General features: G+C 38.3%; 1 protein-coding gene across 4 annotated transcripts; it reads right to left on the reverse strand.

Annotated features, from left to right (window-relative positions):
- Positions 1-343: 343 nt before the first annotated feature.
- Positions 344-18,277, reverse strand: cabp2a (calcium binding protein 2a). 4 transcript variants are annotated; one of them, XM_044027440.1, is made up of 7 exons: positions 18,117-18,277; positions 17,500-17,682; positions 3,761-3,791; positions 2,457-2,591; positions 1,537-1,646; positions 1,289-1,436; positions 344-714 (listed from the first exon to the last, which is right to left on the reverse strand). In XM_044027440.1, exons 1-7 carry the CDS (start codon positions 18,174-18,176, stop codon positions 689-691), a joined length of 693 nt encoding a protein of 230 aa, XP_043883375.1. In that variant the 5' UTR covers positions 18,177-18,277; the 3' UTR covers positions 344-688. The 4 variants fall into 4 exon arrangements, with proteins under 4 accessions (XP_043883375.1, XP_043883373.1, XP_043883374.1 ...); XM_044027438.1 differs by lacking the exons at positions 17,500-17,682; positions 18,117-18,277 and adding exons at positions 6,555-6,809; positions 7,057-7,487; XM_044027439.1 differs by lacking the exons at positions 17,500-17,682; positions 18,117-18,277 and adding exons at positions 6,555-6,776; positions 7,057-7,485.
- Between the last annotated feature and the right edge of the window lie 556 nt (positions 18,278-18,833).

The following is an 18,833-nucleotide window of genomic DNA, read 5'->3' on the forward strand; positions in this document are numbered from 1 at the left end:
TTTTTTTTATTTTAAATTCAGCTTTTTTGACTGGGTTACACAAAAAATGTCGTACATTATCATGTCTGGTGGTACTTACTGTACATACTGTTCTACTGACTGGAGTGTGTAGAAAATGAAACAAATAACAACAAAACAACAATAATAAATTTAACAATAATAATAATAATTATAATAATAATAGTAATAATAATAATAATAATAATAATTAAAGTCACCATATGTCTCGCTCCATCTTAACCTAATTTCACTACACCAGTGTCTGAAGTATATGTGAGGAAGAGGAGGATGATGAGAGAGTAAATTATGCTCAGTCTATTCACACCACTGTATTTTAACGTTGGTGATAATGGTGTTACTTGAGGAGCTCAATATTTTCTCAGGTGGTACTTGGTACAAGTCAAAGAGTTCCTTATCATTGGTGAACAGGATCTCTAACTTCACAAACTTTTTAAATACAAATAATGAACTAATAATGAGACTACAGCTTTGTTAAACCATTGCATTGCTGAGTCATCTCTCATTACAAAAAATTACATATTACACTTAACACAAAGACGATGGTGGTAAGTGGGAAGAAAAGAGAGACACTAATACATTTGTACAACAAAGAAACATTTGCAGGACAACTACTGTGAAGTTTAGTCCTTGTTGAGGTTAGTGCAGCAGAGTGAGCTTTGGTGAAGAGTCAGCGAGACATCATTCGCACAAACTCTGTGGAAAGAAACAGAAAGGTTTCTGTTTCTGCAAGGAAAACATTTCTTTCTGTCTTTCTAGATTAATTTGAGTAAAATACTGAATTGCAATTTTTCTGCTATTTCAGATATTTCTACTGCGATTTGATTTGCAATATTTTTCTTTAGTAAGGCTTAATTTAGAAGTTTTAAGCTTCTGTTCACCCTAGAATAATCAAAACAAGAAAGATTAAAGTGCAGTTTTGTTATTTGCTAATTGCATTGTTTCACATTGCTATTTCAATTTGAACATTATTTAATATTTAATTTAACTGAACGAATAGACATTAATACTTACATTATTTCCGCCACCTACAGATGTTATTTTGTTTGTTTGGGTCTCCAAATAAATTTTTTCCCAATATTTAATTATGATTTGTTATTTCTAAATATATTTTTGCTTATTCAAAATACTCTATCTCTGTGCCAGTGTTTCCCACTTTTCTATCTAGCTAGCTATCTAGCTAGCTGCTAGATAGATAGATAGATAGACAGACAGACAGACAGACAGACAAATAGGAAACACTGGACCAAACCTTTAGCAGTTAACTCACCTTCGAAGTCCACCTGTCCGTCCCCATTGAGGTCCACATCTCGCAGGATCTCGTCAATCTCTCTGTGGTTGAGCTGCTCCCCCATTAACTTCTTCATGGCTTCTCTCAGCTCCCCAAGGCTGATCTGTCCATCTCCATCAGAATCAAACTTAAAAAGAAGAAGTATAATAAAGTAAAATAAAGTAATAGTGAAGTGAGTAAAGGGAGAAGATTGAAAGAATCATTTGTTTAATATTAATATTCCAAACCTCTTTGAAGGCATCTCTCAGCTCTTTGACTCCAATCATGTCAGCAGTTTCCGCAAGCATCTTTGGACCCATCAGCTCCACAAAGTCCTCAAAGTCCACTCTGCCACCACCTAGTGGGGAATATTGACAAGTACACTTAACTCAGCATTTACTTATTTTTGTAAAATCTATCCAAAATCTTAAAGACTATTTAATAAAAAAGTATTGGGTCTCCCACTGCAGGGATTCCCCAATCCATATTTTTCAATTTGAAGACTTGTAGAAATAAAAAAGGCGATTGAATCTTCATTGGAAACATGTGTAATTCATTGTATTGCTTCCAAAAACAAACAGCAATTACAACAGCTGTTTGGCGCAATGAACTGTTCAATCAACTGGTAGTGAACTTATACTCTTATAAATCATATTCCCAGGTACACTATGTTGACTGTTATTATAAGGTGTTGAATATGTTTAACTGAAGAAACTGTAAATGACAAGCTGTCTTGGCCAGGTCTCTCTCATAAAAGAGATTTCCGTCTCACAGGACTTTCTGGTTAAATAAATATAAAAAAATATCTAATTTAAGTCTGAGTAAAATCAAACATGTTTAATATAATGATTATCGGTGTATATTTTAGGAAACATATTCCTCTCTGTGTTATTTTATGCCTATATTGTCAGTGTCATACAGACCATATTCCAAGCAGCTTGTAGCTTTAATTGACTGCTCTGAGACTTATATCTTATTTTACTTACTGGCATTACTTTGCATTAAAACAATTACTACACCCTTGAAATCAAAAGGGCTTTAATAAGTTCTTTTTTGTCAAGGTGCAGATTCATGTAAAACCCTGCAAGTGTCTTCAATATAAAAATAACATTGTATGTGTGAACAGCAGTCATTTTATAAGAATACAGCAGTACAACATGTCACTTACAGATCTGCTGGCTGAGCTCGATGAGCTCCATCTCTGTGGGCATGTATCCCATCGTCCTCATGCATTCGCCGAGGTCCTTACAGCTGATGAAGCCGTCCTTGTCTTTGTCAAACTCTTTGAAGGCCTCACGCAGCTCTGCAGGGTAAAAAAGTGTCAGTGAAACAGTGCAACTTATTGCTGTTTAAGTATTAAAAAGTGTTTTTTTTTTTTTTTTAATGTGGGTATGAAACATATTCCAGTCTAAAAGGTTTACTTTTTTTGTAATATGAATCTGTGACGATGGGTTTTCAATATGCTTAAATATAATTAAACTGCAATATGTTCAAAGATTGAAGGGTCACAGACAGAGTAAAACAAGTAAATGTCTGCCACAGTGAGCATAAACAGTGCCCTTACAGTTTGATAATTCCCTGGACGTTTTACTTTGGTATTTCCATGTCATGATGCACAGAAGTGAGGAGAGCACCTACACTTTACTCTAAATTGATTTGATTGTGTTTTTTTCTTTTAAATCAGGTAGAGAAAACACTCTTAACAGAATTTCCAGAAATGCAAATAATTAATTTAAATGTACGGTTTGTAAAATAGGGGTAAAGTTGTATCCCTCTCCTCACACTTCCTTAAAAATGTGTTGGATAACAAAGGTAGTATTCAGTTAGCATCATAAGTCGAAGGATGTTGAATTTTGTGAGGGTTGGTGAATAAAAATATTTAAATTATTATTGAAACTATCAAGTAAGGCCAAATGAAAATAATTAATGCAAAATTTTACGTACTGGACCTTTAAGAATGTTAGACAGTTGGTTATACCGTTTGGATGATATGAAATCATTGCGGATTCATCATTAACACATTTCTGTTTTGCACAATTTTGCATTCTGTTTTATCAATATACCAACATCTCCAGCAAAACATCAAAACAAATGGTGATATTTTGTCTTTAATATTGTATTTTTGACATTTCAGCTTATACTTACACTATACATGGATAGGTCAAATGTTAATTTAGCAATCACATTTTATATTAGTGATAGTAAATTCATAAAAAGAATACAACCAATTATGGCCATATTAACATTAAATTATATGCAATCTGTTTGACGGCTGTGACTGAACAGTTTATGAACCATCATGTTTCTGCTTTAGTTTTCAAACCCTGCCATACGCAGAAAATACAGTATTTATAGTCAAACAGATGGTTTGTGAGGAAAACAGCTCTCAGTGGAGCTGAGGAAGGAGACGTGGGTGTGGGTGGGGTTGGAAATTAAATGAGGATTTGGATTAAGATTTTGATGTTTCTGTACCTTCCATTTCCTCTGGTCGCAGATCTCTGTCCTGCCGATGTGCAGAGAAATAAAGAGAAAACAAGAAATTAACAACCAGTTAAACATAGAATAACTAAGCTGAATGCATCCACTTTTACTTCACATGTTTAGTTTGTGGTGGTTCTTTAACTTTTTTTCCTGTGAAGCATCTTTTCTGTTTTATTCCATGTTCATCTGCCTGACTAGAGATTCTACTATAGGATTATTTGTGTTTTTGATCTGACTGACCCTAATGTCATTTTAGTTGATCTGTTGCACAGTCTCGTGTTTAGTCTAATTCCGCTGCTGCTGGTGGAAGAGCTGAGCAGTTCCTCCACGACAAGTGCAGTTGATATGTGTTACCAACTGTAATATACAGTGAATCAACACACACAAACACACACTGGAGCAAAAAAGCTGCTGAAACAATAAACATTTTGATAAATATGAGATTCTAACCAACCCAAACCTAAAGCTGGTGTGTGTAACTTTTGGTGTAATTCACCATACGCCAACCTGCTTGCAGTCGTCTCGCTTTACTAGCTCAGTATTGCTGTTGCCTCCGTTTGCAGCAGTGTGGGTGACATGAGATCTAAACACTGCTATACTGCTGGTTCATTGTCACACTGTCCTGAACTGGACATGAACCGCTGTGAATGTGATCAGTAAACCTGTGCTTTTCCTGCTAAAACATGTCAATATGGCTGCTGTGTGAAAAGTATAAAAGGTAACGCAAGGACAAGGATAGTCTCAGCGTTCTCTATAAGGCTGTGACAACAGCAGAAGGAATAACGCAGACCTACAGAGAGAAAGAGTGAGAGGGAGAGAGAGAGGCAGGGAGATTACAGTAGTAAATTGTTTTAGAAATCACAGAGGCTCATCTGTCTGATTTTTTTTTCGTCTACATCTGCAACTGCATCTGGCACTTGCTTTACCTAACACAAGCACATCTGCAAGGGCTAAACACACACAAGGCCTACACATGCACGCACACACACACACACAGTGGTGCTGACGGCAATGAGACCAACACATTAATAAACAAGTCATTAAACACTATAGTTTGGTAGTTTACGATTGAAGTATGGACACTGCAAGCAAAATTTGCAAAAAAGAAAGGTAAAAATATTCTGGAGATAGTATGGCTATTTTAATAATAGTACATGTAACACAATAAATAAGTACAACATTCATGTATTCATGTATAATTTATATTTCTAATGACTTTTACTTTTACGCTACTACCATTTCCTAAATAAATTGTCTTTGTTACTACCAAATAAAATCAGACAAGTTGATATTATTGTCTGTATTTATATAGAGCTTTTCTAGTCTTGGTGAGCTGCTTTGCACTATAGTTCGACCAGTGTGTTATGGAGTGGGTGGGAGACATTGTCCATGGGTTCTCAAAGAATTGAACCCACAACCTTCAAGTCAAAAGACAACTTGCCCTACCACTGAGCTACCATGACTCTGTCTTCACTTCTACCACCGCCCATATGGCCTATACAGCCGGCTCTGGTCTGGTGATTTTAGCAAAGGCGCTTTGTTTAAGGAAACTGACGATCTGTTGAGATCTTCATGTACAACTATCTCTTGGTTTTACAGAGAATTATCCAAAAAAGAGAAAAAATATCTAGGTAGAAAGAGAAGTTCTCCTGGGGTAAAAGCCTTGATTCAGAGGTCAGAGGCAAATGACCGGTTTGAAATGAGAGGCAACAGTAACTTACAACAGTACTCCAAATACAACCAAGGTATGAAGAAGCCCATCTCTGAACACACAACAGATGGGCTTCATCAGCAGAACACACTGGGTGCCACTCTTCGCTGACCTGTGTACCTAATAAAGTGAGTGTCAGTGAGTTTATGTTCATGTTTTTATTTATTTATTTTTTAAAGTTTGGGATCTAAATGTCTCTGACTCTAAATGACATCACCAGCAGAGTAAGATGTTAGCACCATCTCTATTTGCAGTCTCTATTTGGTCACACCTTGGACAGTTCACCAGTTCATCGCAGGGCCACATATAGAGACAAAGAACTACTCACTCTTACATATGGTCAATTTAGAGTGACCATTTTACCTAATCCCCATTAATGAATGTTTTTGGACTGTGGGAGAAAGCCAGAGAACCCAGAGAAAACCTACACACACACACACAGGGAGAACATGCAAACTCCATGCAGAAAGGCCCTTATTTAGACCAGGGATTGAACCAAGGTTTTCTTGCTGCAAAGGCAAGAGCACTAACCACTACACAAATGGTGTGGCCTAAGTTAGAGCTTATATAAATGATAATTGTGTTATATGTAGCTCCATGTGGTCATGACTCTGCTGTGGTCCTACACCTCAGCAGAGTCATAGCTCTCTAATGGCGCTCTTTAATTAGCATCACTGGTTGCACACTCAGGAAATTACCCTATTATTGACCTCTATGACATTTCAACCTTCTATGCATAAGTAAGAGAACAGTCTGGACAAATGGTGTGACTGCTGTAGGACATACAATATATGCAAGTGGTGTAAAGATGATCGATAGAGGTGGAGAGTGATGGTTTGGGTCATTGGGTCTCAGTGAGAAATTTGCAGGAAATGGAAGGTGGAATCGAGAGTGGATGGACTGGGGAGGGATGATGTCACACAGAGGTGAACTGAGGGTGACCTGAACTCTATCCCCCTTTGGACAGTCAGTGGACTATGAAAATAGATGGATGAGCAGAGCAGATTTATGGGAGATTTTGGATCTGATAATTCTGTGTGTGTGTGTGTGTGTGAGAGAGAGAGAGATACATACAAGCTGGCTTTGTGCGAAGCCCTGTCTAAGGAAGACACAAGCAGGCCCCACTAAGTTGTGCAGCATGTTGCAGTTCTTAACCAGAGCGACCAGTGGCTCATTGAATTCCCGCTCATTCCTGTCTTCATCGTCTTCCTCTGTGTCCACCTCACCACCATCGCCCAGGTCACCCAGCATCGTGCCAGCCAAATGGGCGTCGCTTCTCTCTATAGGTGAAACCCCCTTTAGAGCGGGGGAACCAGTTAATTTCACTGACTGAAATGAAACGGATAAATCACACCTTAATATCGAACAGTATGGGCAAAGTTTTAAACATGGATTAATTTGCATTAATATTATTCCAATTGTCCTTTCAGACAGATTCAAATAAAAATCTATAGGCTAAATCTTCAATTATATTTGTGTGGCTGCAGATCCATTATAATTTATCACCTTTAACCAGTTCAAACACTGTCCAAAGTATTTATCTCGGGAAAATAAAAACTGTTAAACAATCTCTTACCGTCGTCCTCTTACTGTTCTTTTTAGAAGCCTTGTTGATGTTTCCCATCACCCGCTCTCCTTGTACTTGTACCCCCCTCCCTGCACCCCTTCTGTTTAAATCTCACACAAAAGTCCAAAATCTAAACTACATCCTGATGTGTCCCATCAGACCTTCACACCCAGTGAGGCAGAAGCAAATGATTCCACTTTGCACCACTACTATGGGAAAAAAGCAGCTCCTCTCAGTGCACCTACTACGACCCGAGCTCCTATTGGTCCAGTCAAGGAGAGAGAAGGTAACATGTGACGTTGCGGTCAATCCTAAACTCCCAGAGGGTTGTTTCTGCTGGAGGCTGCGATGATGAGATTTGAGACGTGTGGTGTGACATTAGAGAAAGAGTGGCAGGGTTCTGCAGATTGACAGGAAGGGATGGGAGAGTAGGTCAGCTCTGGACTGACACAACCTGCTGCTGCTGCCAGACTCTGATTACCGAGTCCCCACACTCACACACACACACACGTTTGTTCAGCATTTGTAGTGAGGACACTTGTAGACATAATGCATTCCCTAGACCATCACAAATACCTAACCCTAAAATCTAGTCTTAATCCTTAAAAAGCCTTTAAGAGGTGAGGACCAGCCAAACTGTCCTCACTCCCCATGGTTTATATGGGGAGTAACACACACACTTATAATAAGTGTGATGTTAGAGAGGCAGAGAGAGGGGAAGGTGGGTAGGATGGAATAGAGATTAAGTTGGTCCAAATTCAAGGGATCACTTGTGGCAAGCGGGTGATGATAAACAGAAAAACTATGTGTGTGTGTGTGTGTGTGTGTAAGAAAGAGAGCGCGATAGAGCGAGGGGAGTAGGGGATAGTAGAATTATGGCTGAAGAGTTGGCCACATGTTTAATCCCTGGAATTCCAGATTAGAGGAAAAGGAGTAATGCTGATAGGCTGTGGCAGTGTGAGCTTAATAGAGGCAACATAGAGAAAAAAAATACTATATATTAATCAGCCCATATTCATCTACACAATAGCAGTTGTATATGCTGTCCATGAGTTGCAAAGAGAGACATTATATTGGAAAAAATAAATTGAAAATCTATAAATTTAGACATCAGGGAAACAGGTAACATCCTCTAAGAAAAAAAACAAACCATTTTAACAGATGTGAGCATCCTTAAAAATACAACAGTAGGCCTATATTACATATTTATAATGTGTATGTCTTTACTATCTGACATCATCATTTTTCTATTTCTCTTCTGTGTGGTCCTTTAGCAGGACTGAGCCATGTACAGCATTCTTTGCTGTGATTACATCACCAGCAGAGGGCAGCAAAACCTACATTGTTGTTGAATTGTGTTAAGCAGTAATACTTATCTCAAACCAGCAGGTGTCACCCTAATGCTTAAAAAAACTATTAGTATCTACTGCATGCTGGAATAAAATAATCCCAATTCTCTCCTCATTTTGGCACTGCTTAATCTGTCAACTAAATAATACAGTAAATGGTGCTGTTCTGCTGCTGTCAAACCGCACATGTTAGTAGTCATACATGTGGAGAAATAATTGTTCTTCTTCCTTGTATTTGTGTGTGTATTTAATCATTTGGAACTCCAGTTTGGCAATCAACAGAAACTGAAGAGAAAATGTGATAAAGTTGCATGGAGAATCTATCACGCAGAGAGGATGGAGTGCGATGAAATGGCTAACAACAAAGAATTCAAAGCCACAGCGTCTCTTGCACTGTACTGTAACGGTACTGTATGTGCCTCAGCCCACTATTCCATCTGGACAGCTATCAGATTAGGAAATGACATGCACAGTCCTAACATGAGCTTCACAAAAGAGAGCAAAATTGACAAAACAAAAACTAAATAAAGGTGACCTGACACCCTGCCTGAATCTAGAGGTTACTTCATATTTGTTGTAGTATAAGGTTAAGTGTTATTTAGAGGGCATTTGGGTGACAATTCATGCTTTGTCCCCAGACGACAACAAGCACAGATGCCTGAAAGGCAATGATAGAAAAGAAGCCAACAGGAAACCCGCCCTTCTACACCTTTGGTCTGATTATGAAACACATTCTGGCTGACACATGTCTGCAAATGTAACCCAGAGACTGAAAATCACTTCATATAAGGTACATAGGGTAACCTACAAATTAAATTATGCAGTTCCATCAAAATAAAATGAGAGCTGCATCATACAGCAACATCAGTGTCATCACACTGTTAAGGTCAGAACAATAATCCCCAGTGCATTAGAGAGCGGTATGTCATTTATGTACAACCTGTTCGACATCATACAGAAATACAACATGCACTTCTATTCACGCTGTCATATAGTGAACTATTCAAACACACTGAAGAAGAATTTATACACTCAGCAGCCACTTTATTAGGTACAAATAAGAGCTGGTAAAGTGACAGGAGTGGCACTCAGTGCCATCTTACACGCTTGTGGCCTTTTTACTACAAGTCACAACATGTCGTCTTCTGCATACCTTGGATGTAATGAGGGGCTTCAATCCCTGTTAACCAATCGAGACATTCTCCTCTGACTTCTGGCATCAACAAGGCATTTTTTTGCCAGACTATTCTCTGTAAACAGTAGAGGTGCTTTTGTGTGAACATTCCAGTAGATCAGCGGTTTCCAAACTACTCAGACCAGCCCGTCTGGCACTAACCATGCAACATTCAAAGTCACTCAATAGGGTTACGGTTAGGGGATGGAGTGGCTCAGACTAAAATAGTCCAAGGTGTAAGAGTTAGTGACATCTAATGGTGAGACTTCAGATTGCAATGACTCCTCAACTAACCACTTACTTTCTAAATTGTGTTGGCAAACAACAGTGGTCTGCCCATCCCAGACATGTTGATGAAATGATGTCCCCATATGACACCTTATGTAAAGCAAGTTACTTAGTGTGGTGGTAGTGTTACATTTTCGACGGACCTTTAATAGTGCTCTTGCATTTTGATGCTGTGTTTGAACTCCAGCAGGTTATGTTGACCATGTCTACTTGCTCAAATGCATTAATGTGCTGCCATTTGACTGTCTGATTACATATTTATGTGAACAATTGTACCTAATAAAGTGGCTGGTAAGTGTACAGTATATGCAAGCTGAAGACTCATATGATAATTTGCAGGGAGCTAGATCAAGTTGAGGTGAATCAAGCTGAACTCAGATGATTCATAGGTTAACATGGGATTGAGTTTCGACACAAACATGGCCAGAGGCACACATGTATGAGAAATGCTCAAAACAGATCCCACAATTGTCTTTTGTTAACGTCAGTCCTTCCCACACTCTTCAAATTTAAAAAGACATCATGGGGACAAGGTGGCAAAATTATGTTAAATGCATGTTTTGATGAGGAATACACTAGCCACGGTTCTCAAACTATGGTACAGTATGGAGGACTATAAATGGCATTATACTACATAAAAGAGTGAATGAATGAATGAATGAATAAATAAATAAATAAATAAATAAATAAAATGAATACATGAATAAATAAAGTACTGAATAAATATATTAATGAATACATTAATACAGGAAAGATAAATGATTGAATAGATAAAATAATGAATGAATTAATGAACACATAAATAAATAATAAAAACATAAATACACTGAAGAGCTATATTTATCAATGTTTTAATTGCACTTTTTTTATTCTTTTAATTATTTCTGCATTAATGAATTCATTATTTTATTTATTTATTTATAAATTTTTCTTTCATTTATTCATTGGTTACTACACCCCCAGCATTTATTCATTCATTCAGTCTTTTATAGTCCTCCATAGAGCAGCACAAATCTCGACAAAAGCTGGTCTTGTTTTAAAATCAGGTCTTGTCAGTGAACAACCAAACATTGAACATAATTACTATCACTCATGCTAACAGGTTTATATGAACAAGAAACCCACTAAAAATAGTTCACACATTTTTCACACATATTTCAGATTAACGAGACACCATTTTACAACTGCAGTCACACATCTGTCCTAAATTCCCTTGCTCTCATTAGCATTCGTGCCCATTAAAACAAAAGGATAATGCATTTTGCACCTGTCTAGATTTTGTTTATGTATTTTCATGTGACCTAAACGTTACATTTGCGTTTCCTCTGAGGTCCTATGGATTAGAGATGTTCAGTGATAAGTAGGACCAAGGGATAGAAAGTCACAGAATGGGTGGAACTGCATGTTCTTTCCATCCATCCACGGGTATAGGACACAACTATTCTGCGCTCTGACTGCTGCCCCAGTGGTAATGGTAATCAACTAACCCACTTTTTAATCCGTCAACTAAAGCTGCTCTTGTTTTTCTATTATTGCTTCATGTGCATTGTCAACAAATACAGAGGTTTAACAGTAATATTGATGTTTTCTGATACAGCTACAAAAAAACACAGTAACTGCTGAACATTTTCAGTGGACGTTCATGATTACAAAATGTTATTCTTCTGTTCTGAAAGGTGCAGGGCATGACATACATCCATTTCTACATATTTAAAATTTGGAACTGAAACAGTTTGGTGCGTATAATCCAATTAAATTTCAGTTTGTTCTGCAGATGAATGTCACGCACATTTTTACAATCAGCCCTGTGCACAAACAGGAAATTGACACTGTTTGGCATTTTTGGTTTAGTAAAATACACAAATGATTAATGACAATTCAAATGTATGGACGTTTAAGAGTTGAAGGATATTTTATAGTCGTTTTTTTTCCATCTGTAGGCTGTCTAAACATGTCTAAACATCCCTGAACTTAATTGTGAAACACACTGAAAGAATATCATTGATATCTTCAGAAATCAGACAGACTGAATTCAGGTTGTTTTCGATATCAAATTAAATAGTAGTCCTGTGTCATGGTATTAGCTGTGAGCTATGGCACAAGTATGTACAAGTTTCCCCACAGCTTTTGATTTACACATATTCCCCTCTGGGCAAGAGATTGCACAACATTATGTTGCAACTGCCATTTTATATTTAGAAAAACTCAAACAGCATAATATATAATTATTTAACTACTGTTAGTACTGTTTTTTGGCGCCAAGATTTTTCTTCAATTTTTATTTTGACACAATTAAAAAATACAAAAGGGTCACATTTCTCTCTTTTACTTTGATGGTTTCTTCACTGTCAACCTTTAATTAAACATAAATAGTGTAATAGTTATTGGTAATCTTATTTTACCAATAACATACACGCAAGCACAAATTACCCAACTTTACTTCCACTTAACTGATAACTGATTAACCATGGCAGTGTATGAGAGTGCTTTACAAGACCATCATGTATTTCTCATAACATACGCATCACTAAGGCTGCAACTAACGATAGTTTTCATAGTTTTCTCACTTAATCAATTATTTGTTTGATCCCTAAAATATCAGAAAATGTTGAAAAGAAATGTCATGAACATGTTCTTGAATAAGAAGCTTAAAAATCAGGGAGCTTGTTTTAATTACTTAAAATCACCTTGATAATTAATTATCAAAATAGTTACTAAATTCATTAAGTAATTGATTAATAATCAACTAATTGTTTAATCGTTTCAGCATACAAACAGGCAAAGACAATTCATTATCTATTATCCCACTTAAAATAGTAATATTAAATGCATCATGTATAAGGACAAAAAAGACATTAAAGAATATTTTAGATGGCAACTACAGAAGACATTAAAACAGCATGGTAACATATTGTCAAATAACTGCGTTACACAGCAGCTGATAACGTACAGCCTATTTAACAGCCTCTAACAGTCGCTGTGACTAAACAGATCACTCCTAAGCCACGTCTTGTACTTGATACTATGAAATAAAGCACAGTAATTCATCTGGTATTAAGTGTGGATTAGCGTGTTCTGCTCGTAGCTGTGAGTCTCTCATTGGCACTGACTGACTTGTTCATTCATAGTTTGGTTTTATTCATGTGAAAATCTAGCAACGTTTGTCACTCATTTTAGCTTGAGTCTCCTTTTACATTGTAATCAATCTCTTCTCAATTTCTTGTTGGCATCCAGCCATCCGCTGCTCTACAGTCCTCATTCCACCCCTCCCTCACTCCCTTCATCCTCTCATCATTCACGCCATCTGTTGTTGAGTGTTCAGTGTTCAATGAGAACTGGAGAATGAAAAGACAACACAGCACATCTTCCCTTTCTTTTTGGTGGATCCTTGTGAAATGTATGGCAACTGTGGACAAAATGGCTGCTTGCTAAATAATGCTCCCTCAGTTAAAGGTCCAGTGTGTAACATTTAGGATGGTATATTGGCAAATACATTTCTTGAGTACTTTCTTTTAACAGGGTAATTTAATTACTGTTTTAATCGTTACAACTCTGTTACCGGTTCTTACAATAAAATGTGACGCAATACTATAATTTAGTTTATTGAAGCTGTTTTCATTAAAACAAATAGTTACTTTCCCTGGTAAGTAACTAGTTACTTTTACAATGCAGTAACTTAGTTACTAGTGCAAAACCCACCAATCTCGTTCCCTTTGACGATTCAGAGTTAAAAGATGTTTTATGTTTCTCCATCATGATAGCTACAGCCAGCGAACAGGGCGAAGCAGCGGCAGCAGTGGCTTGTCTGTGTGTAGCCAACACATGGAAGCTTTGTTTAGGTTTTTAGCCAATGACATATTTGATCAACACCACTCTCATTATCTGCTTGACCATAGATCTCAGGGCATGGGAAGTTCGTGGGCCAGTGCTGGAGGCTGCACCACATGCCAGACGGGGTATTTAAAATCCGGACTGTCTGGTCTAAATCCGGATGTATGGCCACCCCAGTGTAAACTACATTTATTTCACAGCTGTTGCTGTACTTTTAGTCCTACCTACCTACATGCCTTTACCAGAACTGCCTGAAGCCACGGGTGGTGACACAACGTTTTTGGGATGCGTCAGGAATGCTTGGTTCCTGTTGATAGTCTTTGATCGATGACTAAAATCCAGAGTGATGGTAAAATTTGCCCTTATTTGCAGTCCAAATTAGCAATAACCTTAATATTACATCACTTTTCCTCAGGCTGCTGCAGCTGCATGCCAACCTGTACCACAGATCAAGTTGTAACAGACCTTTACAAAACTATGCAAATACAATCTGTGCACCTGTACATGCGCAGCACGTAGCCACCAGGCAGACTAGAGAGCCAAATCCATTTTCAATACTGATTGTGCATCAAACTCAGAAATCAGCATCACCAATCCCTTCTGTTTCTGCCTCTCATTTCTATTTTGAGCTCACTCAATACGAAACAATCTTTTTGTTTGACGTCTTCAAAAAAAGTTCCCCGTAAAGATGGCATCATTTTCAGATATAATAAACTGTTATTATATCTGAAATGACTCCATCTTTACGGGGAACTGAGACAGAATGAACTGAGCCAGGGGAAACAAGGGGAAATAATGTCTGTTTGTTTAAGTTTACGCCTCGTGTCGTTTCCGTGTGCATATTTAGCGATTTAGTATTGTAAGGTCTATTGTAAGTCACTTCAGACCCCTCATCTACATATCTTCTTCTGGCCTGGGATTTGTCCGATACTTGCCTATTTCAGAGGCTGAGATCTCTGTAGTTGGATGGTTTCGCCAGTCTATGAGAAAACTAATTATGTGTTCGCCTGTATGCTTTTTCACACGATCTTGACTTGAAATGAAAAAGTAATCTCTACCACTATATCCTCTGCACATCTGCAAGCAGCAACACCAGCACACGTGTTTTCTTCCTTTTGCATTTGCAATGTCGTTGTCACCTTTACATCACAGAAAAACAAACAGTGATATGTACGTGAGATGGAACAGACTGTGGTTTTGTATGTTGTACATGTTAATCATGATACATGGCTCTTGTGGTTGCTGTGTTGTCTGAAGTAAGACGCCGCCGCAGTACTGCAGTTTATACATACCTGACTCCAGTATAACAAACTGCACACATGCAGGAGTAATCAGTCTATGAATCACATTGTCCAGGTATGTTAGTCCAACTAAGACTAGCTCGATTTTATTCAGACCAACGTGTTTACATTAAGAAAACCACATTTTTATATTAGTCCAAATAAAATCGGACGTTTAACAAGCATGTAAGCGCATTGAGTGTTTCTCAATGAAAACCATTAATCTTTAAATAAACAATCAACTTTAGTCTTATTATCTATGACTGTTCCAGCTCCGGAATGTTTACTGCCGGTTGGCTCATAGTACTGTATACCTCAAAGACAAAGATCATATTCACACCTAATAATCCGCTACACTCGAGACGGTCCAAGCTTGCTTTCACACTGCACTTTAGTGAAACAAACCAAACTTTTTGAATAATGTATTCTCCTCCTCGCCTCATCAAGAATTACTGAAGGAGAAGACATGAACAAGGAAACTTGCTCGACTGTTGGATGCAGGACAACTTCTGTTTCCTCCACATAAGAGTAAAACATGGAGCTGCATCAAATGCTATGATTTTATGTGACCATACGAACCGGACATACTAAGCATGTGAAGAGCCTGTGTGAGTACGACAAAAGGTTTGGTTTCACATTTTTCAGGCTCTCAGGTTTGTACATGATTTCCTGATTGGATGTGTCTGTGCCAAAAAAATGATGTGTTTAACAAGTCAATGATCAATGCTAAAAATCAGGACAGAACAATGATGAGAGCATCAGCACAGGACATCACTCATGCATACTGTCTGAAAAATAGTAACTAGTTACAGTTACTAATTACTTACTTACCAAATAGTAATGCGTTACTGAGAAAGTAACTTATTAGTTACTGTAAAACGTTTTTCCAATGCTCCCATTAAATAGTTGATTGATTGAGTTCGCCTCTAGCCGTCATTTCAGCTCTATACTGATGTTTTCCACTACTTATCTGAGGCGAAAAACACCTGCTTTTATCTGTAAAATGTTACCATTTAACTCCAAAAAAAAAGTTAAACATACCGTGCTATTGTTTTATCAAGTTGTGCCTGCCTATGGGTCCGTCTTTAGAACTCCGCTGCTGCTTGGGTGGAGTGGGTGTGTGCTCGCTGCTGTGACTCTCGGTCTCGGATGCTGCGTTAGCTACCTTAGCTGCTAACTTTGTCGAAGCATGCTGCTCCTCCAGGTGCGTCAGCAGATTGCTGTTGCTGTTGTTCGCCGTAGAAAGTATTTTTGAACCGGGACACAGTCTACAAGTTACCGAAATGTTGTTTTTCCCTCTGCTCTCCAGTTGAAAATAATGTGAATACCTCCACGAGGAAAAACTTATCTCCCCCTTCTCGCTCGCCATCATGCCGACCTGTCCAGTCCTCTTCACGGCGCGTGTTTGATTACGTATGGGACGCTCGAGGGCGACAAGTGCTTTGTTTTTCAATTCAATTAAACTTTATTGATCGCTAAAATGTTAGGAGTTACTGAATTAAAAAAAAAACAAAAAAAACAACACGTTACACTATTAGTTACTGAATAAAATAACGGCGTTGCTAATAACGCGTTACTACCCTACGCTGCTGATAAGCATGTAAGGTTGTTTTCACACTGGCTGCGTGTGCAGTACGTAACGGAGTCTCACGCACGTCTGCCATGTACACCAGGTGTGGATCTCCTGCCCCTCAGCCAAGGAGCTGCTGTGCTATGTTCTACATAGGTTCTGCCTTTGGAAAACTTAAACAACTGAAAAACATGGTTCTGAAACAAATACTATTCTACTGTAAATGCCAGGTTATGTGATCAGTGGAGCTGAGGAATTTGGACCGGAGTGCCTATAATAAGAGTCACCTTATCTCTCACTCCATCTTAATCTAATTTCACTACAGTTTGTGAAGTATATGTGAAGAAGAGGAGGATGATGAGAGAGCAAATCCTCTTAGTGAAAATAAATCTGCCTTCTGTGAAAGTTTGCAAAAAGTTTGTAGCTGACTTTGTCTATTTTTACACCTCTGTATTTTAACATCAGTGATACTGGTATTCCTTTGACAGCTCAATATTTTCTCTATATTTGGTTTGAGAACCACTGACTTAAAATACACTTTCAAATCACTCAAAATACTCCTCTGTACTCCAATCCAAGGACTCCTCGGTATGGAGCTGCACTGAATGAATGGAAATAGAATTTTTTTTAGTTTGAAACATGAACACAACATGTTGTGTTTGTGACATATGCAACACATATAGATGCTAAAACTGTAAAAAAAAAATCATTTTCACAGTTCATTTTTGCAGCTTGTGTGTACATTTGCCAGGAAGTCTTTTCCCAAAAAGGGAACAGAGAGACAAGCTGCACATACTGTACATACATACGTTGCAGTTGAATATCACTCAATTATCAAGTATTTAGCTCCAATATCTGCCAAATGGAAATCATTTCAGCCACATTTGCCACACTGGACCTCAGGTGTGTTTAAGAATACTTAAACACACCTGAGCTCTGATACCTAGTTCAGTATCCTACCTGGCCAAAGACAGAGTCAACGATGGGTCGCAGCTTCCTTCTGTCTCCCTCTTGGAGCCAAAGGTCTTCAGGATTTTCCACAGGGGAGGACAGACTCAGGGTCTTGGTCTTTTGCTTTGGAGGCCTCTTTATACTGGCTGAACTCCATCTCCTGAACGATTCAATCTTCTTCTTGATAGATCCCTGGAGAACACAGGATCACCGAACGGTAAATATTTCTCTTGCTCTTGTTAACAATGAAAGACATGTAAAAGGAAGTAAAAGAGAACCGCAGCATCAGCCCGTCATGTTTCCTTGACAGCAAGGAATGAGGAAATGTTTGCAGTCAAGAACCAAGCAGCAGGAAAAGCACACTCACACACAACTAGAATTTAACATTTAATTTTACAATTCTAATGTGCCAGTTCAGATTAGACCCTGATGAGAGAAACAGAAAACGTGACAGTTTCGGGAAAGTGATAAAAATGATCATGGAATGATTTGGGTCATCCTAAAGTTAGAATAAACAGGAAACCATGCCTTGGTTTGATAGTTGGCCCATTGAGGACAAAACTTCACAATGATGTTGAGCTTGTGAGTGTGACCGTGGCAGAATGTTGCTCTGTGCATCCACTGACCTTCTTCACTAACTTCTCCTCTGGCACGTCCATGGACGACACATTTTTCACATCAGTCATCTCTGCAGCTCGGCTCACATGCACGACTTCTCTCCCTGTCTTTGGCTCTCTCTGTCTCCCTCCTGTCACACTCTTGTCCACTCCTCTTTATCGGTCTCTAGACCATCTGACACTGGTTGATAATCTGTGGCATATCTCCGACTGTTGACGCTCCTCCTTCTCATATCTGACTCCCACCATCTCTCTCTCTCTCTCCCATCCCTCCACTTGCATCTCTATCCATCATTCACTTTTTCATCCGTCGACTTGTTGAAGCCCTCGTTAGCAGATGCCAGTTCAGATGCTAATTCATGCACACATTTACGTATGTTGATGTTCATCTTTTGTCATTTTAAACATCACCTGTGTGTGTGGTTTTTGTATAATATCTGTTGTATGAATATCTTTTGAAAATTAAAAAACAAAACAGAAAAATATAATAGAAAACAATATATTATAGTAATAACAGATTTGCTGTGGAACTCAGTCTTTTGGAGCATGCCAATATTTTCTGTCCATGTATTTGACATCTTCAGTAATCCCACATATGCCCCCCCCCCCCGCACTCTCTCTGTGATCTCATCTGTTCTGATGCTGATGTAGGCGTGCCCTCAATCCTCTTCACTCTATAGTGTTTTCCATTGTTTAGTTCATTCACTGCATGGCCTTGTGCAGCAC

The sequence above is a fragment of the Solea senegalensis genome, linkage group LG6 (assembly GCF_019176455.1).
Source record: "Solea senegalensis isolate Sse05_10M linkage group LG6, IFAPA_SoseM_1, whole genome shotgun sequence".
NCBI classification, from domain to species: Eukaryota; Metazoa; Chordata; class Actinopteri; order Pleuronectiformes; family Soleidae; genus Solea; species Solea senegalensis.